General features: G+C 42.7%; 1 protein-coding gene and 1 non-coding gene across 7 annotated transcripts in view; both read right to left on the reverse strand.

The window, feature by feature from the left end:
* HHAT (hedgehog acyltransferase) overlaps nucleotides 1-24991 on the reverse strand; it is a 319575-nt gene that overhangs the window by 167655 nt on the left and 126929 nt on the right. For all 6 annotated transcript variants that reach the window (XR_015554405.1, XM_087439462.1, XM_087439456.1 and 3 more), the window contains one exon: nucleotides 22525-22675. Coding sequence is in view for 5 of the 6 variants with exons in the window: in XM_087439462.1 (XP_087295588.1) it covers nucleotides 22525-22675 (151 nt within the window). In the remaining variant the exon portion in view is untranslated. The remainder of the gene's footprint in view (nucleotides 1-22524; nucleotides 22676-24991) is intronic.
* On the reverse strand, nucleotides 20616-20722 carry LOC147917777 (U6 spliceosomal RNA). The gene has a single exon (XR_015549320.1). It is a non-coding gene; the product is annotated as a U6 spliceosomal RNA (small nuclear RNA).

Consider the following 24991-nt stretch of genomic DNA (forward strand, 5'->3'; position numbering starts at 1 on the left):
AAGATCTGGACTTCTTAGGAGTAAACTTGAAAAATCACATCATAAGTATGAAGAACAGCCAATGAAAACAATTTAAAATAATTATACAGCTTTAGGTTGAGAAGGAATAGGGACTTCATTATCCCTACCTTTCACATTCTTCAGAGGCAGATTTTCCCTCCTTATTGAAGAGAGCTGCAGAGGCTTTCAAAGTCATAGTATAATCAGGAAATCAAGCTTTCCTTTAGGCTAGCAGACTGTGCAGGATTTAATGACATGGGGGAGGGGACACTTGCCTGCCTGTCACTGAAGCCAACAAGAAGAGAACCAAGAGACTTGACCTTAGATATCTAACAGCGATTCCTAAGCTGAATGCTCTTGACTCTTGAGTTTGCAGAAGCCCCTAACATTCTAAGTATACAAACTACAGAAAAGGTACTATTAGAGATGAATTGTAAATACTGGGAGCAAATCCTCTATAATTAACAACCTCAGGAGTTGGCATGATGTATAGGAAACAGTGTTCTTTACCCACACTGACAGTCTGTGTGTGGACCCCAACTGTCCACTCAAATGGACACACACTCAATCAGGCCTACTCTTCTCTAGCAGATAAGGACACAGGGCTGCAGATGGTCAGAGTACTTCGAAGAGCACTCAGTTTCTAGATAAAAGCTTTAATTATTAACAGTGTGAATGGCACTTTCAGAATCTCCAGAACTATCCTTCAAAATGAGTGAAGAAGAAATGAGAAGCTGATTGCAGGGGTTTCATTATGGGTAAGCGTTAACTTAATGTAGTCTTAAGAGGAATTCAGAAATATGCCCTTTAGCAGGCTCTTATAGAAATTCATTTCCCTTATTGTGAGAATTCTTTGTGTCTATGCATCTCTATGTTATAACTAGCAAATGTATTAATTAACATCCTGATTATACCTCTATCATTAGGAATAATTTGGGGGGATGAGAAATTATTAAAGAAGATAAGCTATACAAAGTGCCTATTTTGCTTGACACAAGAGCAAAGTCTGCAGGGTTGATGGGTAAGGACAAATATGTGAGAATACTAAATCAAGCACATACAATTCCTACCTCAGTTCTCAGAATTATAGGATTTTAAAGCTGAAGAGGATCTTAAAGATCCTAATTCTATTCCCTCTTTGAGCATTAAAGGAAACTGAAGCCCAATCCTCAGCGTATCAGATGCCCTCTGGAAACACAAGACAACAAAGGGCATGCAGTCTGAGATCCCATGGTCCAAGTGGCCCCAGAACCTGAGGAGTTGCTGGTGGAAGAGGTCCACATGGGAGGTCTCTGCTGGGAGGGATGAAATGGGCCCATTCTTAAGCATCTGTGAAGACAAGGATGAGGTCATAGCTCTGACCAGAGGCAGACTGGTGAACAAGTCTGTGGAGCCTGACCCTGAGCCCACAGAGAGAAGGACTTGCCTCAGAGTGGTCAGATTCTGGGACTCTGACTGTGCCATGTGTCCTAGAGGGAAGAGTTCCTGCATTAACAAGTCAAGCACACAGGTGTGTGCTTCATTCTCTTCCATCTAGGTCCTGGGCCCACTCCTGCAAGGGAGGAGATCTGGCCTCTTTGTTCTTTCTTCATCCTCATTCACATGCTCACGTACTCTCTTCTCTCTCTTGTTCTTCTGGTAGCCACTCGACATGAGACAAGATACTGAGGTTCCAGTTTGGGTTCAATGAGGAGCAAACAGATCCCCAAAGCCTCATCTTACTGGTACTCTGCACATAGCCAGCCATGACCCTGCACTTATTTATAGACACTTCAGGAACCACAGAGCAGAGAAGAGCAGTTGGCAGGGCAGGGTTTGCACATATGAGGTATCCTTCCCAAATACTAGTTGAGCATGTCCAGGTCAGGTTGACGGGGCTCCCATTGGCTAAGACTGGGACAATACGAATGCTAAAAAGTTAAGCACAGTAATAAATTATAAATCTCTGAAAAATAGGAAGTGGTGAACCATATAGATAATAAACAGATAGATAAACAAATGGGGGAGAGGCTGTTGTTTACAATAGAATGCCAAGAGCCAACCGGCAAGTGCCAAAATTGGAAAATCATCACTTTGCAACCATTATAGTAAAGACTGGTTCAGGCAAGGATCATCCATGATGCTAAATCTAGGGGGAAATTTTGACAAAGATCAGGATATTTGTAAGGTCTTAAAGTGTCTCCCACAGAATGCTTCTAAGCTGCAATGCAAAGAAAGGCAGTAACCACGCAATAGATAAGTCAGATTATAATGAAGGGTGTTCAGCATAGTCTTCCAGGATGATGAAAATTAACATCACCAACGAGAACAGTTGGACATGGTATGACTCCAGACATGATACTTTAAAAAGAACACATTTCTTATGTAGTATTCCTACTCAGAATGCATAATCTAAATCTAGTAATAAAGAAACATCAAACTCAAAATAGAGAATGTTCTATTAAATAAGGGAGAACTGTACTCTTCAATATCATAAAAGACAGAGAAAGGCCGTGGAAATGTTCCAGATTAGAGGAAACCCTACAACTACAACTCCATGGCAGTCTAGCACTTTTCCACTCTCTCCTCTGGAAGAAATCAGGCCTGGGGTTAATAACAGGGTTTATCATTCCTTATATGAATAATTCACAGGTGGAAAATCAAAAGTTTTTTTTTTTAATTCACAGACCTCTTACACAACCTAGCCTATGCTGAGTCTTACAAAAATAAGTAAAATTAGCCCGTTCCTGGAAGATGAGCCTGCCATTCAGCCACAATCCCATTTTGCCTCTGGGATTTGCTTCTTAACTAATATTTTTTTTTTTCTGAATTGTGAATTCACAGCACTCTGAACACAGCTTTTGCTCTGTGGCAAAAGTGGATTTATCCTTATACTATAGATAGAAATGGATTTATACCTGTATTATTCTGCTTTGGTTGGTGTGTCTCTAATCCCCTTTCCAACTGAACTTTCAAAATGCAATACATTTAGAGATACACAGTACCTATAATAAAAATAACTTCCTTCATTGAGCTGGCCACAGCTGACTTTAATATGCAGTCTTAGTTCATTTAGAAATTAAACTATACCAGGTAATATCAATTCTTCCACTTTATATTATAGACATTATTTATCTAAATCATGGTTATTAAACATAATCTGAAACTGATCTATTCTTCATACCATTTCCCCTTGCCCCACAAACATACAGTCAGGCACACATGTAGCCCAAAGCTGAAAGGAACTGTTAGAAATCAAGCAGATCTCGGGCCGGCCCTGTGGCTTGGTGGTTAAGTGCGTGCACTGCAATGCTGGTGGCCCGGGTTCGGATCCCGGGTGCGCATCGAGGCACCACTTCTCCGTCCATCCTGGGGCCGAGTCCCACGTACAGCAACTAGAAGGATGTGCAGCTATGACATACAACTATCTACTGGGGCTTTGGGGGGAAAAAATAAAATAAATAAAATCTTAAAAAAAAAAAAAAAGAAATCAAGCAGATCTCTCCACTGCCTTAGGATGAGAAGATATCAGGAGCCTCACTTCACAGATGAGGCAATCATGGCCCAGTGGTCCAACAGCTGACTTAAGTTCTTGCAGGTAGGCAACAATAACATGGGGTTAGGACCCTCCAGTGGCTCAAAGAAGCATTCCCTTTACTCTTCTAAACAAATGTGGAACATCACTAAACTACTGCATTTTTATGGTCTAACTTTCTAGCTCATCTTGAGAATAACTAATATGGTTTGATTCATTACATTTAATTTCCCACCATTTGAATAGTCCCAATGCTCTCCTCATCACAGTAGAAATAAAAGTTTGTGGATTTTGTGCCAAAATAACAGTAGAAAGATTCACAGTGACAAAGTGCCACTAAAACTGAAGATAGTGCTATTATTGTGTATTAGTTAAATTTACTGGTGGTAAATCTACAAGAGGTGCATTCATGTCAGACAATGTGGATAAAAAATACCCCTCCCCATGGCCCCAGTGTCTCTAACCACAAAAGAGGCTTTCCAAAGATACGGTACAGTATCTTTGGAAAATAACCTCTGGCTTTGAATCCAAGACAGAAGCTGAGATCTGCTTGAGCGCATGAGGAAATGAGAAGAGAGTGATGAAAAGCTACTGTCATGAACATATTACACCTTTTAAGCAGTGAGAAATTCATTTAATAAATCGATTAAAGCCTGAAATCTAATTAAATCTAAAAGAGGTATCAACCTGAAATGCTAATAAGTTCACGCTTAAATTGTATACATGGAAGCTCTGCCACGCATGCCTTTAATAATGCATTACCTAAAGAATTTTCTGTATTCATTAAAGCAGTGCAGCAACGTGACATGAATTATTTCTACCCTTTACTTTGGATACAAATATCTTTATGCAGGCAATCTGTCTAGCCACATTCTCTTTCCCAGTCAAGGTGAATGAGATGTGGTTCTCAAGGGCTGTGATCATGGTTATAAAAAGGTTGTAAAAAAGGTTGTAAAAAAAAAAAAAAACTTTTTTCACACAGTTGTAAAAAAAAAGTCAAAACATAGTAAGGAAACATATGCACCTTTTATCCAGAAAAACAATGAAGTGAATATTTTTCTATCTAATTACTGGCACCCTATATTTAAAATAAATTGAATGTGCAAAATTAATAACGCAGAATGCCAAATTACTTTAGAGACACTAAAGCTTCAATTAGTTCCATTTCAAGCTGGAGCACATCTTCAGATAGGCAGCAGGAGCACTAGGACTGCAATCCTGGGTTCAGGTCTCTTTTAGATGCTGTGAACAAGGAGCCAAGTTCCGGGAGCGGTGCTCCATTTGTGAAGTGGGAGTGGTTTAGGGGCAGAGGAGCTGCTGGAAAGTTCTTTTAAGTTGTGAGTACATGACTATATCAAGGCTTGGCTCTGGATGACTGCAACACCCCCTTAACTGGCTTACTGCTTCTGCCCTTGACCCTCGAGACTAGTCTCATAACACAGTACATGGTGACTTCTCAGCTCAAATCCCTCCCACATCTCCCCATCTGTGATGGCTAATTTTATGTGGCAACTTGATTGTGCAAAGGGATGTCCAGATGGCTGGTAAAACATTATTTCTGGGTATGTCTGGGTGAGGGTGCTTCCAGAAGAGATTAGCATTTGAATCAGTAAACTGAGGAAAGAAGATCCCCCCTCACCAATGTGGGTGGGCATCATCCAATCCATTGATGGCCTGAAGAGGACAAAGAGGCAGAGGAAGGGTGAATTTGCTCTCTGCCTGAGCTGGGACATCCATCTGCTGCTGCCCTCTGACATCGGTGCTCCTAGATCTCAGGCCTCCCTACTCAGACCAGGACTTACACCATCAGCCCCTGGATTCTCGAGCCTTTGGACTGGACTTGTACCATCATCTCCCCTGCTTATCAGGCCTTCAGACTCAGTCTGAATTACACCACTGGCTTTCTTGGGTCTCCAGCTTGCAGATGGCAGATCGTGGTACTTCTCGGCCTTCGTAATCACATGTGCCAATTCCTATAAAAAAATCTCCTCAGGGTCGTAGTGTTTAAGCTCAGCGTGTTCCGCTTTGGCGGCCCAGGTTTGCGGGTTGGTATCCCGAGTGCAGACCTACACCACTCATCAGCCACACTGTGGTGGCAACCCACATATAAAGTAGAGGAAGACTGGCACAGATGTTAGCTCAGGAAAAAAAAACTCCTCGCATATATATACACATATATAGATACAGACACATACACACACGTATATATACGATATATATTAGTGTATGTGTATATAATAATATATATATACTATTGGTTCTATTTATGTGGAAAATCCTAACTAATAACCATCTAACTCAGACGGAAAACCAAGAATGAACCATGGCTTACAAAGCTGTACCCGACCTGCCATCCCTCCTACCCTCTCCTCCAGTCACTCCAAACTCCATTGCAGCCACACTGGCCTCTGTGCTATTCCTTGAGCATTTCAGGCACACTTCTGGTCCACGGCCTTTGCACTGGCTGCACCCTCTTCCTGGAACATTTCTCCAGATACCCATGTGACTCACATCCTCTCCTCCAAGTCTTCACCAAATGTCACCTTCTCCATGAGGCTTATCCTGATCAGCCCATTTATAGTCAGTCCTCATTATTTGTTGATTCTGTATTTGTGAATTTGCCTACTCACTAAAATTTATTTGTAACCCCAAAATCAATACTTGAGGCATTTTTGCAGTCATTCACAGACAAGCTCAGAGTAGCAAAAAAATTTGAACTACTCAACGCCATGTGCCCAGCTAAGGTGGAACAAGGCACCCTCTATCTTGTTTCAGCTCTCATACTGCAAACAAGGGGTCCTTTTCATGGTCTATCTAGTGCCACTTTGTGCTTTTTGTTGGTGATTCCACTGTTTAGAATGGCCCCCAAGCGCAGTGCTGAAGTGCTGTCTGGTGTTCCTAAGCACAAGAAGGCTGTGATGTGCCTTATACAGAAAACATATATGTTAGATAAGCTTCACTCAGGCCTGAGTTATAGTGCTGTCGACCATGAGTTCAATGTTAATCAGAAATATGTATTAAATAAGTGTCTTTAAACAGAAATACATATTAAAACAATGTATTGATTGATTGACAAAAATGTTATGACTAAAGGCTCACAGGAACCTAACCCTGTATTTCCTCTAAGAGCAATAGTTCAGTATTCGCTAAGTCAGTGTTTGCAGAAACTTTATTGACTCAATATGGCAACCCTTCCCCCAGAACCCGAGATACCCCTTACTTGGCTCTATTTTTGCCACAGCATTTATTCTGTCCTAACACACCATATTGCTTCCTTATTTATTATGTCTATTATTATCTGTCTCACCAGCTAGAAAGGAAACTCTCTGAGACAGCATGGTTGTACTTGTTTTGTTTACTACTCAATCCCCAGCACCTAGCACAGTCTCTGGCATATAACAGGCACTCGGCAAATATTTGTCAGATCGATGAATGAAGGAACAGATGGAAGGAGAGTCAGAACTGTCCCTGAAGCAATGGTCTGGACAAGTACATTCCTGAAGGATAAGTCACACACGAGGGTATCCAGGAAAGCAAGGAGTAAGGTGGGGATTCTGGCCTGGAGAGGGTCTATAGGAGGGAGGTGACAGAAACAGTTCAGGACCAGCTGGAACCAAAGGAGGTGAAGTCTGGATGGGACAGAAAGAGAGCCCACAGGCTCTGAAGCTGAACTCTGGTAGAGGGTTAGCAGGTTTCCAGAGAGAGACTATACAGCTGGAAAGGTGCGACCCACCAAGGGGTACAGAATCCAATGTGCTCCAAATAGAGACAAATGGGGGTGCCAGGAGCCATCGTGTTTCCTATCTCTTTATATGGCCACTGCAGAACTACTAAGGGCACTCATTAATCCTTGATAAATAAAATCCCTGACGTTGGCCCCTGGGATAAGCTCCACAGAGTTGCTCATGTAAGCAGCAGCTGTATCACGAATCAACAGCTGCAGGTCAGTGTCTGCCTGCGCAACTTTTGACTTGGGGCTCAACTTTGACTCCCCAGCTTGTGTTCTTTCCATGGGGTCTTAATACACAGGCCAGGTCTCTCCCAGTCCTCACTCACTGTCAGCACCCCTGGCGGTGACTGCACCTCATTCTGCCCCAAACGAGCTTCTGATATGCTATGTAGCTGATATTTTACTTATTTATTTTTTTGTGAGGAAGATCAGCCCTGAGCTAACTTTCATGCTAATCCTCCTCTTTTTGCTGAGGAAGACCGGCTCTGAGCTAACATCTATTGTAGCTGATATTTTAGGTCAGCTGCCCTAAACACACACATCTTTAAGACCTGCATGATTCAGTAACAACCAGAACATGAATCTTATTTAATTTATAAAGAAAAATTAAATTCTTACCTCACCCCAGCAGGTAGGCATCATGAGCCCATTAACAAGTGGAGAAACTAAGGCTTAGAGAAGTTAAGTAAGTTGACCAAGGTCATAGACCTAATAAAAAAAGAATGTGACCCCAGGTCCAAAGCTCACACTATGTTCTCTATACAATGTAATTCCATAACTCCCTTTTAATTTTTAAGTAAATTGACCTAAAATATTGCTCTACTGTCCCAACAACTTTATGTCAATGCTCACACACTATTACTCAAACAAAACAATTTATTTCACATATTTTCAGAGAATTAGTGTAATTTGATTTATTTTTCATGGTGTCCATTGACTCCACAATATTTACACTTTAAAGACAAGACAGTTTAAAACTAAGTATTGCTAAAATGCTAAAAAAGATAATATTGGGGCCAGCCTGGTGGCGTAGCAGTTAAGTGCGCTCACTCCCCTGCAGCAGCCCAGGGTTCGCAGGTTCGGATCCCAGGCGCACACTGAGGCACACTTGTCAAGCCATGCTGTGGTGGCGTCCCATACAAAGTAGAGGAACATGGGAACGGATGGTAGCCCAGAGCCAATCTTCCTCAGCAAAAAGAGGATGATTGGCATCAGATGATAGCTCAGGGTTAATCTTCCCCATAAAAAAAAAAAAGCTAATATTAAGTAAATTAAGACATGTTATTGAGAGATGACATGGTGTTGTCCCAGCTCTGCCACTTACCTCTTCAGGCAAATCATTTAACCTCTCTGGCTTTTATTTTCCTCATCAATAAAATGGGCATAATAAAAATGAGACCTTCCCTGGGGCCAGCCTGGTGGAGTAGTGGTTAAGTTCATGTGCTCCACTCCGGCAGCCCAGGGTTGGTGGGTTTGGATCCTGGGCATGGACCTATGTGCCACCCATCAAGCCGTGCTGTGGTAGCATCTCACATACAAAATAGAGGAAGATTGGCACAGATGTCAGCTCAGGGACAATCTTCCTCAAGCAAAAAGAGGAAGATTGGCAACAGATGTTAGTTCAGGGCCAATCTTCCTCACCAAACAAACAAAAAAAAAGAGACCTTCCCTGACTAACCCATTAAATGAGACAATAGATGTGGAAGTATTTTTAAACACTGAAGTACTATATAGGCTCAATGATGGTCATGCCTGTCTTGGGATATATTACCTGTTAGCATTAATTCCCTGAGGGCAGAGACTCCCCTATTCGGCTCTGCATCCATAAATCACTGGCTGGCACACACACAGCAGGTACTCAATAAATACTCACGGAACAAAGAGAATTTGGACTTTTAGGTATAATCCATTAAGACAGTGTTTACAATTTATTTAATCTGTAAGTGGAACAGTAATAATAAAAATAATCTAAACTATTTGAGAATCAAATGGGAAGTTGCAGAATAGTTTGGGAAAAGGCCATACAGCAGGGATAGTCTGCTCAGTGAGATGCTGATAAAACTTGCCCTGGAGAAGCAGACAGATTTTTCACTACCCCTGCTGCTGGGCACCTCCACCAACTTCTCAGTGGTCAGAGCACAGAGCCATCAGTCATGGGTTTAACCCCACAGAGGGCAGGTGGCTTGGCACAGAGACTGCCCCTACCCTGATAATTCTCTCACAAATGCTGTCTCTCATCATGGAGGGGGAGGCTCCAGATGACAATTCCCAATACCAGGAAAATATCTCAAAGCCCATTTCCTGCTGCCGGCAGTTCAATATCCATCTGTGTTTGGAGGAGCAGCATGTTTGAGTTACAAATATTAGCAACTTATACAAGAAACAACCTGCATGGATTTCTTAGGGCAGCTCCTGTACCTACTTGTCATAGGAAGAATCCTTCCTACCCACGTTGGGTTGCAACAACACTGAGTCCCTTGTGGTCAAGGCTCCATTAGGGAAGTGCTTTCATCAAGTGGGAGAGAATCGCTTGCCCCACTTCACCTCACACCCTCCCCTCTCCTCTGACCCCTCAGCCAGGAGATCTGGAACCATCAAGATACTAGGATTTTACCAGATTCTGAGAGGCAGCCCTAACCCTCCTCTTTTGCCGTCCCAAGAGTCAAGGATCATAGCCAAGTCCCACAGGGTTTGAGATCTCCACTCAAACCCACGAGAGGTGCTGGCACAGTTTCTTGGCTTTACCGATAGGACTTGAGTGATAACCTTGAGGAAAAGAAGCTCCGAGACCACATTTTAGTTGCTAATGATTTTGAGTCAAAGGCAAAAGTTTGGCAAATGATCTTGTTAGTAACTTTCAGGAAATTAAATCTGCTGTTAAGTGAGAAATGAAACACAGAAAACATATCCCACAAAACCAATCCCTCAGATTTCTCTGCGGATCAGTTTCATGGGACTGAGTGACCACACAACTGTTCAGAGGAAATACACCTTGTCTCAAATATACCACATCTCTCCCTCTTGTAGAAATTCACTTGGGAAATCCTGGGGAACCTAAGATTTTAGCCCTCAATTTTTACAGTAAACACAGACTGTAAGAAGTGTACCTAATTCCAACTGCAATAAAAATATAAGTAGTCTGGGAAATATATTGCTACAGCAATAAATGCTACCAATTAAGTCAGTTGCCAAGCAGACAAGTAATATTATTACATGCAGATTTACATTATGATGACAATGTGTCATAATGGGATTTGGGCCACTGCTTCCACCAAGCCCCTGTGAGTCCATTTTCCTCAGTCCCCTGATAACAACGCTGCTCCTCACTCCCTGCTGAAGAACCGTGACTGTAATAATACAGCAAGCAACCTCGGCCGACTGCCGCTAACTCACTCACTAATCACAACCCAGTTGGCTCCTGTAGGATACCCATGATGTATATTTTAATTAACTTCTTAGTAAATCCTCTACATACTGCAGCTAGCAGCATTTCCCAGAAATGGAATGACGACCTGTATCTATCGTCTCTACTTCAACAGTAAGGTCATGTCCTTAGGCATTGCTTTCCAGAAGTCTGGTGGGCCAGGTCTCCTGTGTAAATAGTCTCACAGGGAACCATATCCCTCCCTGCAATGGGGAGCAGGAGGGCAGCCCCCCAAAATCCAAGGAAGGTAGTCTGCAGGACACACTCAGCTCCTGAGAGAGGTTGGGTGTTCCTTCCTAGAGGGCAGAGTCCCTCATCAGTGAGCTTCTTACACACAAGGAGCAATTCTAGGGGAACAGAATGAGAAGGGTAGAGAAGGGGAGAAGTCTACAGGTAGGAAAATGAGTTGGAGGACAAATGTATCCTGGGGAAAACATTTTTCGTAGGTTTTTGTGACTATAGACTAGTGGCTTCTATCTGGTTTGGGTGCCTCGAACTAAGTCTGGCTTGCCTGGTTGCTTATCTCCTCATCAAAAAGCCACCCTCCAGCCCCCTCATACCTTGGAGTTGGTTGAGTTCATCCTCCCCTTGTTTCTTCAGTCCCTCTGTGGCTCCATCCCCTGGGAACATCAGTAAAAGCTCCCACTGAAGTTCTTCTGGGGCCCAGTCCCTGTGACCCATGTGAATGCAAGATACTGAATACTCAAACATATAGTCACTCATGGCCATCATCCAGGTACCCACAGAGTCATGCATGTCAGAGAGGAGTCCTTAGGAGTCACCTAGCCCCGTCCAGTGCTTCTCAAATTTTAATGTGCATACAATGCTCCTAGGAGATCTTGTTAAAAGCAGATTCTGATTCAGTGGGTCTTGCGTGGGACCCAAGATCCAGCATTCCTAACAAGCTCCCAGGAAGAGCCTGATGTTGCTGTTCCTCAGACCACACTTGAGATAGCAAGGCTCTTGCTAAATACAGACATTTGCTATATTAAAGCTATATTAAAGCAAAACACCAAATGCAAAGTAAGTAAGGTATGGTAGTCCCTGGCCTCCAAAAGCTCAGTGAGCTAGACACAATGACATTAACATGTATAAGTATTAAAACACAATTTCTAACATACTATATAGTTTACTTATTCTGCTTATTGTCTTCCTATTATTATTATTATAAAAGTTTCATGGGGGTAGGATGTTTTTCTGTTTTTTTCTCACTACTAGGGCCTAAAGCAGTGCCTGGCACATAAGCACTCAATATATATTTATTGATTGGCTTGCAAAATTGAAATGCCCCTTTCCAGCCCCATTCCCAGATATCCCAATGAGGAAGAGTAGATCAGCTGTTTGAAATACAGAAATTACTTTTATTTTGTACATTAGAATGATAGTGCATAAACTGTACTCCATGACACAAAGTATATGAAAACGACTAGCCGAGTACCTAGCACATGTGGTCACTTGCTTAGTCCTCTTGGTCCACTCCTTTCCCATTTTTCACTAGAGTCTTGCGATTTTATCATACATGCTTTTGTACTGCCAAAACCTAACAGTGCCTGGTTCAGAGGAGACACTATGATAAATGAAGAAATGAGCCTAGCTCTTAACGCCAACTCACTCAGAACATCTTGCTTGATGAGCCCAGCTGGACGTAGTCTCCTCTGTCTCTGAACTTGGCATAACACTTACTGCCTATATTTGTCATTTGAGCCTTGTCATAGCCTGCCATGTATTCGATATTGAAGCACATGTCTCCTAAGGGCAAATGAAATTAACATTTCTTTATTTCCTTCTGTTCTTAGCACATGGGATGTAATCCGTAGTTATATGTTAAGTGAATTACTTCATGAATGGAGGTAGTATTAGGAAAGATGGGAACAATGATATGTTTTATCTCTACAAAGAAGAACCCTGCACGGTTAAGAGCATTTGTAGCAGAACTGGGTATTACCAGGTATATAACAGTGGTATATTGTCATATAGTCAGTAACAATGTATGATACATATGATAGGGGTATACATGACAATGATCCTACCACAGACATCATTATAACCATCATAGAATTATATGCTCATTCGGTCATTCATTGTTCATTCCACAAATATTTACTGAATGCCTACTAACTGCTCAGCAATGCGAAAGGCACACACAATGTAACAGGAACACAGTGCTTTGCCCTGTCTTCAAGGAGCTCACCGCCCAGTAGAAGAGACAGGCAAGTTGTCAAGTGATTACAGTGCCCCATGGTAATAGTGAAAAGTACAGAAGGCATCACGGAAGCACAGCAAAAGGTACCCAACTCAACCTGAGAGAGCCAGGGCGGGCCCCCCAGAAAAGATGGGAGGTGAGGTGAGAGTAGAAGATACAGAAGTATGCCTGAACGGAGAATGGGTAGAAGAGGAGCGGAATGGGCAAAGGTTCTCAGTGAAGAGGCAACTGACATCCTTGGAGGACAGCAGATAGTCCAATAAAGCTGATGGGGGAATATAAGGAGGTAAGGGCTTCCTCACCTCTCACACTGAAACCCGTCCCTTCTAGCCACCAGCCCCTTTACTCCAGTGAAACAAGCTCCCTTGATAAGGTTAGTAATAACCTCCAGTTGACTAACCCAAAAGACATTTTCCAGTCTTCATCTCCCTTGATCTCTCAGAAGTATTTGACTCTGGTGACCACTTCCTCCTTTCTTGAAATACTCTCTTTGTTCTTCTTGTGTGAAATATACTCTCTAGCTTTTCCTTTTGCCTGCTCTAGCCAACTCTTTTTTTATCTCCTTTACAGGCTCAAACCCCTCCACCCAGCCTGAAATTGTTGGAGACCTCAAATCTCAGTCTTTGTATGAAGACTAAACTCCTCCCTGGGCCTATAAGGTCATCCTTGGTCAGCAGACCTTGCCTGTATCCAGCCTTATCTCAAATTACCCCCACACATGTGCTCTCCGCACTCCACCCACAACGGCCTTCTTCAGTCCAGAGACTTGCCATGTTCTTTTCTACCACAGGGCCTTTGTACACACTGTTCCCTCTGCCTAGAATACTCTTTCCCTTCCATCTTCAGATCTCATGTCAATCTCAGCAAAGGAGCTTTTCCATGTACTAGAACAAATCTCTCTACACAAGTTCTAATAGCACTGTGTATCTCTCCTTGACAGCATCTGTCTCACTGCAATTCTACCTTAGTCTGTAGTCTTTAAATTAGTATCCCTCTTCCACTTTAGACTGTCACATGGCAAGTGCTCAAAATACAGAGAATGAAAGAAAGTAGCAGGGGCCAGATCATGAAGGGCCTTGTAGGCTATGTCAAGGAATATGGACTCCTCCCTAAGGCCAACAGTGATGGTTGCAAATGCTTCCCAAAATGTGGTCTGTGGACCTCAGAATCATCTAGTTGCTTGATCAAATTCAGATTACTGAGCCCTATCCCAACCTACTCAATCAGAATCTAGATGTGGGCTCACATCTTGCCACTTACCAAGCATTTTAGATGATTCTAACACACACTATTCTTTGAGTCCTACTCCTCAGTCCACTAGTAATAGTAATATGGAATCCAACCAGGGTTTAGACCAATTTTCCTGGGCAACATGCACTGAGAGTGGCAACCCGGGATACCAGGAGCATTCTTCACTCAAGGTAACAGAAGCAAGGGTAATGGAGCTGGTCCAGCTCTTCCCAATCCCAGGCCAAAATGACTCCCGTGGCCGGGGCTAGAGACGTTAGATAGCATGAAACAGAGAGAGAGAGAATAGAGAGGAGAAGCAATGGATGGGAAGCTCCAGAAGGTTCAAGAGGAGAATCTGTGGGGTTTAATTACTTAGAATCCCATTGGGCATAATTTCCCATTCCAGATGATGCCTACACGGCCCTTTTATTTTCTTCAGGAGGCTCCAGATTTTATCTTTCTTGTTTCCTTTTGCATAAGCACCACTAATTGTCCATGATCAGGGTTTCACTCCTTCCCAGCCCACTGCAGAATAGAGGGCAGCCTCTCCCTCATTCTCCTGTCCCTGAAACAACGAAGGTCCTTCAGTTTTCTCTGTTTTTTGTTGTGGTGGTGGTGGTTCTGGTTGGTTGGTTGGTTGTTGGTTGGCTGGCTGGTTTTTAGCCTCTAATGAAGAAAAATAAAAGAGTTGTTTTCTTTACTCACCCCCTTCTCTTTTTTTTCACCAGACCCAATAAAGAAACACAAATTCCCTCTTGGATTCCAGTGGTAAGACATTCAATATAGAAAAGAATCAAACATTCACATTTCAAAGAAACACAGAACCTAGAGTGCATGTTGTCAGAGAGTGGGCCCAGAAAGAGTCTCAGGTACAACATAGGAAATAGATAATATAGCAAAAGATGGAATTTTATATCACCACAAATGTAGTTAGGATGGCAGGTTAACCATTGGAAATAAGTTAAGTTAGACCCATGCTTTACATGTAAGTCAATGTTTCTTTTCTCTCTTCTTCAAGGGCGTAGGGGGCATGGGATCATTCATCTTTTACTCACGAAATATCTGTTTGTCAACTGTCTACTATGTGCCAGGTACCGTGCTAGATCACGGGGAGTCTACGGAGAGCAAATTTTTGAGACTCTACAGAAAACTGTTTCAGTAGCTTGTGGATCCCCGGATTAGATATTCCTACCTTATACAAAAACAAATAAATTTCAAATGGACTTCCTCAGCTTATCACCAAAGGCAGAAACTATACAGGAAAAGAGTAAGAGACTTGACTGCACACAAACGTAAAAGTGATACATCAAAATCTCTATAATCGTTTAAGAGAAATAGCTGGTTGCACTTTGAATTTAATCCTCAGAACTGAGGAGGGACAAAAATCAACACTAGTCTGCTGAAGGGAGGGTGTGAATTGGAAACAGCATAGCGCTGGGGGCCCATAAGTTTAAAGATTGGTAGATGTGAGGCACTTCTCCATCCTTGTTAGCAAAAGGATCTGATCCAGCAGTGAGACAAAGGACAGAGTAGGAGGAGGAGGCCATCAAGGTGGCCAGGGGCAAGGGGACAAAGGAGGAGACACTGGCAGGAGAAACAAAGTCAAGTTTCTATGTGGGCATCAGGTGAAGCCCCCCCTTCCCACCTCCATTGGGGCAGATGTTTCTAGACTGCTGTTTGTAACATAAGAGATATAACATAAGAACAGAAGCCCCACTGACCCCACAACACGCACTCAGTCAGTTAGAGTTAAGTGATGACTCTCTTTCTCCTCTTCCCTTGGTGCTTAGAAGCCAACCCCCTGCCCGACTCACCCCTCCCCATCACTCCCTGCACCACTCCCCTTGTAGAGAGTCAATACAAAAGCCACCATCATTCTCAGGTACCCCTAAGTTCCAGATCCTGTCACACAAGCCTCATACCCCAGACTACGGAGGAGGATATCACTTCAGTTCCATTTTACCAGACAAACAGTTAAAGGTAGTCATTATGAGCACAGACTCTAGTGCCACGTGCTTGGGTTCAAATCCCAGCTCCACCACTTATTAGAGCCTGATGTAAGGAGAGTTACTCAACTTCCCTATGTCTCAGTTTCATCTTTTGTTAAGTGGGTATAATAGTACTTAAATCATAGCAGTGTTGTTTGGATTAAATAAATTAAATACATAAAAGCCCTTAGAAATGTGCTAGCACAATGTATGCACTATGTGTTTGCTGTGGCGGCTGCCAGTGTTGCTGTTATTATAATCACTATTCTCACTCTTACTATTATTAGTTGTGAGGATATGTTTTAGAAGGGCTTCACTCTCAGCCCTGCATCCAGGTTCCTCATCGTCCATCCTAAGAGATTAGGATAGCTTCTTTCAGCACCTCCCTCAGAAAAATCCTATCCCCAAAGACAAACAGCCGTCAAACTCCTCTCTCATATCAAAGTCTGAATGGAATCTCTTTTCCTCTTTAAGTTTGCAACTTTCTCCCTCTTCTGATATCAAGGGTGTGGTATGACGTCTGATTAAAAAATGATAGTAATTAAGTAAGAAAGGCGTACGTTCCCATTCCTTACAAGGCAGCTTCATTCTCAAGAAATTGCAAGCACACACAATATTTTGGTGCACCGTGTACTAACACTTAATGAGGAAAGCTGGGAGTTAAAGAAGGTGGAGTATCGACAGTGGTCACGGCAGGGTACACCGACAGCAATGATAGGCTAGTGCGTGCTACAGAGAGAAATCGCTCAGCTGAGATCACAATATTTGAAAATTTTGCTCTTAAGACCCGGTGGTCAAAATTTCTGAGAAGAGTGACCATTTGCCCACTCAGCACAAATTTCCTGAATGCCCACTAAATGCTGGGCACACAGTGTTACAAGAACAAGATCTGATCATTGCCCTCAAAGAGCTTATAGTGTGGTGGGGTGTGAGCAAGTAGAGACAATTACTGTGAGTGTGACTGTTGCCATGACAAGCACAAGGTGTTAGTTCCAAGAGGTGTGTATTATAATATCTCCATTTTCCAGAGAGGGAAATCAAGGCACAGAGAGGTCGCCAGGTAATAAGCAGTGGATCTAGGATTCAAACCCAGGTGGTCGGGGTCCAGATCTGGGCTCTGGTGACTGGTGACCAACACAAAAGCCCTCCATGTGAAGATGCCCTGGTGTTCCTTGCCTCAGAGGGCTTCTTACTCTAAAATCCTCAGTTTGAGAGTTCGCTCAGAAATATGTGAACTGAAAACATCCTCCACGCAGGGAGAAAATAGAGATCAGGGCAGAGTAACTGTCTTTGAAGTAAAAATAAATCCAGGAAGCAAAATATAATGATGGTTCATAAAATTTGCCTCAACTTGATATTGCCTTTCCACTTTGATTTATGGAAGTCTATGTTTGGAGGAAAAGGTAAGGGGATTTTGAAATATGAATGTTAGAAAAAGGAAAATATGTTTTCTGAGCCTGTTGAGATGGGATCATAAGAGAGAAGGGTGGACTAAGAGAGGACCCCAAAAATATGAGGTAATGCAAATGTCCAGTAGCTGGAAACTGCTGGCAAAAAGAACTCCCGTAGGGGTGAGGGAGAGGTCACACTGATGCAGATTACGGGGACCCTCATGCTTCCATTTTGAAATCCATGCCTTCCACATATCACCCACCCTATCACCTTCCACCTCCTTCTACCACCAACCCTATCAGGCCTTTCTTTTCTGAGAAATTAAAAAACAGTGAACAGTTTACTTTCATATCTTTAATTATGACTTTTAGCTAACATTTTCGTGTCTACAGTATGCCTGCTTATAGTATCTGATCTTACTTAACCTTCGCAACAACCCAGTGAGGCAAATACTATGATGAGCCCTATTTTAATACATCAGAAAACTGAGGCATAAGGAGGTTAAATAACTTGACCAATTACATGGTGGTGGGAGTGGGAGTCCTTTAGCACCAGGATACTGTGGTCATCCCCATCAAATGTGGCTGGGACTAATATAAAGATAGAACTGGAAGGGAACACAGATATCACCTAATGAAAAGAGTCTGTCTTTCATTCAACAGATGAGGAAACTGAGGCAAAAGTAACTTGATCAAGCTCCCTCCTCTGAGGACAGAGTAGGTGACTTTTCCACCATAGTCTTTATCTCTGAATTGTCACATCTCAGGCTCAGAGCTGGACTGGAGCCTTTACTCAGCCAGTCCCACCACCTCCCACTGCTTCCCAGCCCATCCATGGGCTGAACTCTCAGTCACCTCTGGCTTGTTAGATTTTCAAGTGCAAAAAAAAGTAAGAAGCTACCATTTCTTGAGGACCTACCATAAGCCAGGCTCAACCAACCCTCATATCACCCCTATGCAGCAAGTACTATTGTTATCTCCATCTTAGAGATGAAAAGATTGGCCCAGAGCATTTTAATTATTTTCCAAAGCAAGTCACACAGCTAGTAAGTAGCAAGCTCGTAGACACTAGGCTGCCTCCAACAAAAATGAACTCTTCTTAACAGCACCTGCTCCATCTTTACTCAGTTATGTTCATGCTGCCCCTGCTTTCCACCCAGAGATGCTGGTAAATATGGTGTATATTTCAACAACTTCATGCTTGCCATCCTGCCCTGCAACTTGAGGTTAAACATGATTCAAAGGCAGGACTCATGCAAAGCCAGCAGTTTGCATAGCTGGCTTTTATCATCTACCACAGGTCTGGACCAACTCTCCACCTAGAAAGCTAAATTCGTCTATTGACTAACAGCTCATGCAATTGATGCCCCACTGAAAGAAGGGGCTCAGGCTCCTCCCCATCCCCAGCCTGAAGATGTCCCTGTATATTAAGGTCTAGCAGCCACCAACAGTGTTCAGATTCCTCTGGGATAAGCAGTGATGCATGAGTTTGCCTGTGAAGACCTGAGAGCATCATAATTCAAGAAATGCAGAGGGCAAGCTGTGCAAGATTCTTGAGATAATTGAAATTGACCCATAACTCACCAGCCGCCATGGGAAATTCTACCACTTTGCATACTTTGCTTCCATAGCTAGAAATCAAATCAGGGGAACATGATCAGATTTCTAATTTGGGAGTTTGGACACGCAATGTCATCTTTAATGATTCCTGGCAGAAGATGCTCATTACAGATCTCAGCCTACCTAAATTAAAACATGAAACCTAAAAATTAAGCAGCAAATTCTCAATTTCTCAGGTCCTTACAGCCACAGGAAAATCACGCAAGTGGGAATACACATACTCCTTAGGGTTTCGTTATATCTGCAAATATTTGAGCAGGAATTATATGAAAGAGAAGAGCCAGAAGGAAAAAAAAAATAAACCCATCAGATCCTAACTTTCAGGTTTGGGCCATCTGGGTGAATAGTAATTTTCACGATCAATTCGAACTATCATGTCAGGGAACATTATCTCTCTGCTGATGGCCAATTTCATCTGTTCCATGATGAAGAGCTCAGATCCCTCTGATGCGGTAGGCGGCTGGCTTCAAGTCTTCTGTCACTGCTAAGTGGACTGAAAGATGATGCAATCAGTCAGCACAATGTTCAAGTGTATAAGGCTCCTTTAAAATGGGAGACTAAAAATTCATCTCTCATCATCAGTTCTAAACCTCATTCCGTGTGGCTTTTCTACAAATTCAGGTAACCATTAGACAGTCTTTGGAGATTGTTTTTAAATCTCTTCTCTCCACTTCCCATCCACGCTGCCCTTTGTGTCACCATATGAGTGGCTGCCATGGCCCAGCAGAATGATTTGCATCGCCAGCTTTCACATCTGCTCATGGTTCAATGTTTCTCAGACCTAAATCCAGGGAGAGGAAGCAATTCCCTGTCTGCAGCAATGCCTCAATAGATGGCCCAGAAATATTAACATAAAGTTAGATGTAAATAGAAACTACAAATTCAAAACTTTACTTTCCCCTGGCATGCATTCTTACAGAGAAAAGTTAAAGAATGGGGACCAGGACCCATGTAGGGTTACGCTACCAGATCCTGAAGATGAACATGGTAAACCTCCTCCTAAGGATGGAGAAGCATCTGCAAAGAGCGCAAAAGAGAATCTATAATTTTTATTCTTTTTTCAATTAAAAAACTACTTGTGAGCCTTAAATTGTGCACTATAGCTCACTATAAATTTAGAGATTTAGGAATTTAGGAATCTCCCTTCCTAAATTCAACTACTTAATGTGGAATGGTCATTGCATACGAAGAATGAAGGCTCAGGTGTTTCTCTAAGTATAAGTGGCAAACCAGAAAACCCTACAAGAAACTAAAACAAATGTGAAGGAAAAATCTACACCCACGCATGCTAACGGAAGCCAGGATAAAAGTCTAGGTCACTCCCAAGAAAGGCCATGTTTGTTATTTCATCACATGCCCTTGTAAGCATCTCCCTTCATCACTCTGAAGAGTCACCCCAGAGCTTCCTCCTCAGAGTAACTCTTCACTATTACTCTCTTGCCCACGTGGCAACTAAGAGGGAGGAGAGAGTTTCAAGAACCGGGGGTCTACACTATTTGAGACTAGTCCTAATCAAGAATGACAAAGGTCTTCACGAATTTGCGTGTCATCCTTGCGCAGGGGCCATGCTAATCTTCTCTGTATCGTTCCAATTTTAGTATATGTGCTGCTGAAGCGAGCACTAGAATGACAAAGGTCTTGAAAGACATGCTCTCTCCACCTCTGTGGGTTGTATACAACTGAGGGTCTTGAACCAAAAAATTTTTAATTAATTAGTTAATTAAAATAATAAAGAACAAGAAGACAACCAATTTTAATATGACATGCAGTCAACTGTCTAAACTGCCTCTTGTGATAATCAACGGGTTGATATTTATGGACAAGGAGCCAGGGGCCTGCAGTCAGCATGCCTGCCCAGGAATCATGGTTTTTTATTACGCCAACCGACACTGAAGAAGCCCTTTAGGAGAATGTGCTTCCCAAGAAATGCATTAGCACAAGCATTCACACCAAGGAGGCAGAGGAACCATGCTAGGCACACAGCAGGCACTTGTGACATGTCTCCTAAATCGTGCTGGGTCCCAACCCATTTATTCAGTAAATTACTTTATGAGTAGGTCAAAAGTTAACAGAGCCTTCCAACCAGGTTCACCTTTTAAACAAAGATTGCTCCCCGGCTCCCTAGCTAGAGAGAATCCCTTTGCTAACCTTGCCATTAAAACCAGGCAACCTATGACATTTGATGAAGTAATTAAGCACAAATCAAAGCAATTACTTGACATACCTTGCAATAACCAGATGACATTTCTAATCCCAAGAAGCAAACTGGACGAAAAATAAAATGTGTTTACAGAGGCTTAGATAAATTCAGCATCTATAATAAGGTACTAAGGAAAACCAGGACATTGCGTGCTATCCGCCCCCTTTTTAATAGCAACATCAGATGTGGCGAAATGCACTGAGCTCTTCCCCTACCATGTCATGGCTCTTTTCCTACAGGGATGAAATATAAGACTGAATGAGCCACATGAACAAGCCAGAATGGCAATTCTGAGCAGGGCCAAGACCAAGGAGAAGCAAATGGAACCCCCTAAAGAGCAAAATTTAAGTAGGCACTGACTCCCCTGATGTGCAAGTCCCCACCCCGAGGTTCCTATACTAGGTTTGCAATTGCAAAAGCAAGCCTGTCACTTGTTACATTCCTGGAGTGATAAGAAAAACACAGCAGCAAGCAAGCCCATCTGGAGAACAACAAGCAGAAACGGCAGCGGGGCTGAGAGATCTTTTGGAGCTAAGACTTCAGGCCAACCATACGCTTATGGGGCAAAATTAAGAAGAGCAAGAAAAAGAAAAAGCATCTGCCTATCCGTATGCACCAAGTATAGGAATAACATAAGCAAAAAAGCTAACATTTGTAAACATCTACTATGTGCCAGATGCTTTAAATGCAATAGCTTATTTAATCTTCAAAACAACACTTAGAGGTGGGTATTATTATTATTATCACCATTTAGGAGATAAGAAACCTGAAACTTGGAGAGATTTAGTAAATTGCCCCAGATCTGAGAGCTAATAAATGCCAACACTGGCCTATGGTATTATCCTAAGTCTGTTGTTTTAATTGACAGTCCCACACATACAGATGTCATTTTCAAGAAAAGCAGACAGTAATAAAATAATCAATATGTAGTAGCATGTCTCAAATTAGTAAGAAACCACTTTAGACATAACCTTTTATGAATTTGTACACAGACTCAATGAGAAACTTTCTTATCTCACATATCTTCATAGCCTGACAATATTTTTGAGGGGTTCGGAAAGCATGGATTGTCATCTTGTTAGACAGATGAAGAAACTGACGTGCCAAATGCAGCTTGAGTGAGGGGCGGAAAAAGGATGGTGGCCCAAGCCCTTTGAAGCTGGCCAAGCCATGGCTCCTCCCACTGGACACCCCTGAAGGGCTTTAACAAACCAAGCCACTAACCTCCACATCCCCGTGAAACTGAACATGGTGCTCACACAGCGAGGGAGGGGCGGCGGGGTGAGTCCATCCAGGCGCATGAGCAGAGCTGGGACGCCGAAGAGCACCAAGTACTTCACATAGAAAAAGAGCACTTGAGCCAACGCCAGTCCTCCTGAAAGACAGAGGGACTGTTAGACACAGCGACGGGAAGTGGAGCAACCTCCTGCAAAAGATGCAACATTCCAGGAAATATGGCACCTGGTCTTGCTTCTCTACTCACTCCCCTTCGTCCCCTCAACTCACACTGAGTCTCCCACATTGGTTTCAACCAATAAAATTTTTGGATTAACAAATATTGAAATCTCCTCTGTTATTGACAGACAACAGGACCTCTTAGCAGTCACGCTTTTATGGATACTAGGAAAGGGTACACTTAAAAATATACATATATTATGTTAAAAAACTATTAGAAAGGGAAAATCTTTCCCAAATCCTTTCAAAATCTCACGTGAGTTCACACCCACCAGGATGCATAGAATCAAAAGGTCGGATCAACAAAGGCTGGTGGAGATGTGGAGAAATTGGAACCATCATACACCATTAGTGGGAATGTAAAATGGTGTAGCCACTTTGGAAAACAGTTTGGCAGTTCCTCAAACAGTTAAACATAAAGTTACCCCATGACCCAGCAATTCCACTCTTTCATACATACCCAGGAGAAATGAAAACAGATATCCACACAGAAACTTATACCCGAGTGTTCGTAGCATTATTCACAATAACCAAAAGATGGAAACAACCCAAATGTCCATCGACAGATGAATGGATAAACAAAACATAGTATATCCATACAATGGGATATTATTCTGCCATAAAAAGGAATGAAGTACTGATACATACTACAACACGGATGAATCTTGAAAACATCATGCTAAGTAAAATAAGCCAGTCACAAAAGACCACATATTATATATGAAAGTCCAGAATAGGGAATAAATAGAATAGACAGAAACAGAAACAGAAAGTTAATTAGTAGTTCTCTAGCATGGCATGGGGGGTCAGATTATGGGAGTGAGAGCTAAAGGGTAGAGTTTCTTTTTGAAGTGATGAAAAGCTTCCAAAATTTGGCAGTGGTATGTCATATCTGTGAATATACTAAAAGCCATTGAATCGCACACTTTAAACGGGGGAATTGTATGGTATGTGAACTATATCATGATAAGGATATTTTCTTAAAAACATGAAGGCCCCAAGCTGCAACAATTATCAGCTTCTTAGCCCAAATTATGACTTCTGGGGCAAGAGGAATGCAGGGTGCAGGTGCTGAGCAAGACATGAGACCTGAAACACACACTATGGCCCCCACAGGCCTCTGCATGGCCCCACTCAGAATGACCCACCTCTCCAGCTGGGGCTCAGGATGCTCTACCAACTACCACCTCCCCTTGGGCTCCTGGTCTGGCTGCTTCAACCTCTTCACTCCCAGAGGAGGGTCGGGGACCTGGGCTACAGGTCAATACAGTACCACCGACCTGAGCCAGCTGCTGGCCCCGTCTGCACTGGCCTCGGCAGTGGGGTGAGGAGGTGAGACGAGTCCACCACAGCAGGGCCCTGGAGGAAGCCCTGGAGAAGATGACCAGTGGCCATATGCTGTCCACCTTCCCCAGCATACAAATACTACAGGTCAGGTTGGTGCCGCCGATCACATTATCTGTAGGATATTTTGAAGGAAATGATTAAGCCTTAAAGAAGTACTGCCAGAAAACATTACTGTCTGGGGCTCTTGACATCACAGGAGGGTCTTTTAAAGAATGTCACTACTATGGAGTATGTGCCTGTACATGGTCACTCCACCAGAAGACACACATAAGCCATTTTCTGAATATACAGTTTCAGCAAAGGCAAGTGGTGGTTCAAATTTGAAAGCCATATGTCCTACAAGGAGAAAACCCCAGGAATCATTGTACCTCACTCCCATTCAGTAGTCAAACAGGTTCCTCAGACTTTTGGGATCAGACTACAGTCATACCTGCTGGAAGGGCTGGGTATAAAATTGCAGCATTCTTAGATTTGTGTAATAACAGTCAAGAAAGAAAGCTGACATGTGTGTGCGTGTGTATGAATATATATGTAGGTATGTCTGTGTGTATGTCTATACATACACGTTCATCAAGAAGTGGGACATATGTGCAAGCAATACCATCTTGAAAGCATTTGGGGGGCATATGACTACCCTGAACGGTGAAGAAATCAGTTACACTGGCGGAGATGGCAATGAGGGGGACTCTAAAATACTCCAAAATGAACCACGAGGTTCTGATCAGAAAAATCCCAGAGATAGAAAAGGTAGAGCATAAGTAAGGATGACTAATTAAAGGGCACAAATCTTCCAGAACTGAAAATGATCAGCCTGAAGAACTGAAGGCATCAAAGGATGTATGGAAGACCGTGCATGGTTAAGGCATCCAGAACTCTTTTGTATATGAAG

Source organism: Ceratotherium simum, chromosome 2 (assembly GCF_057802395.1).
Source record: "Ceratotherium simum simum isolate JZ-2026a chromosome 2, ASM5780239v1, whole genome shotgun sequence".
Lineage (NCBI taxonomy): Eukaryota > Metazoa > Chordata > Mammalia > Perissodactyla > Rhinocerotidae > Ceratotherium > Ceratotherium simum.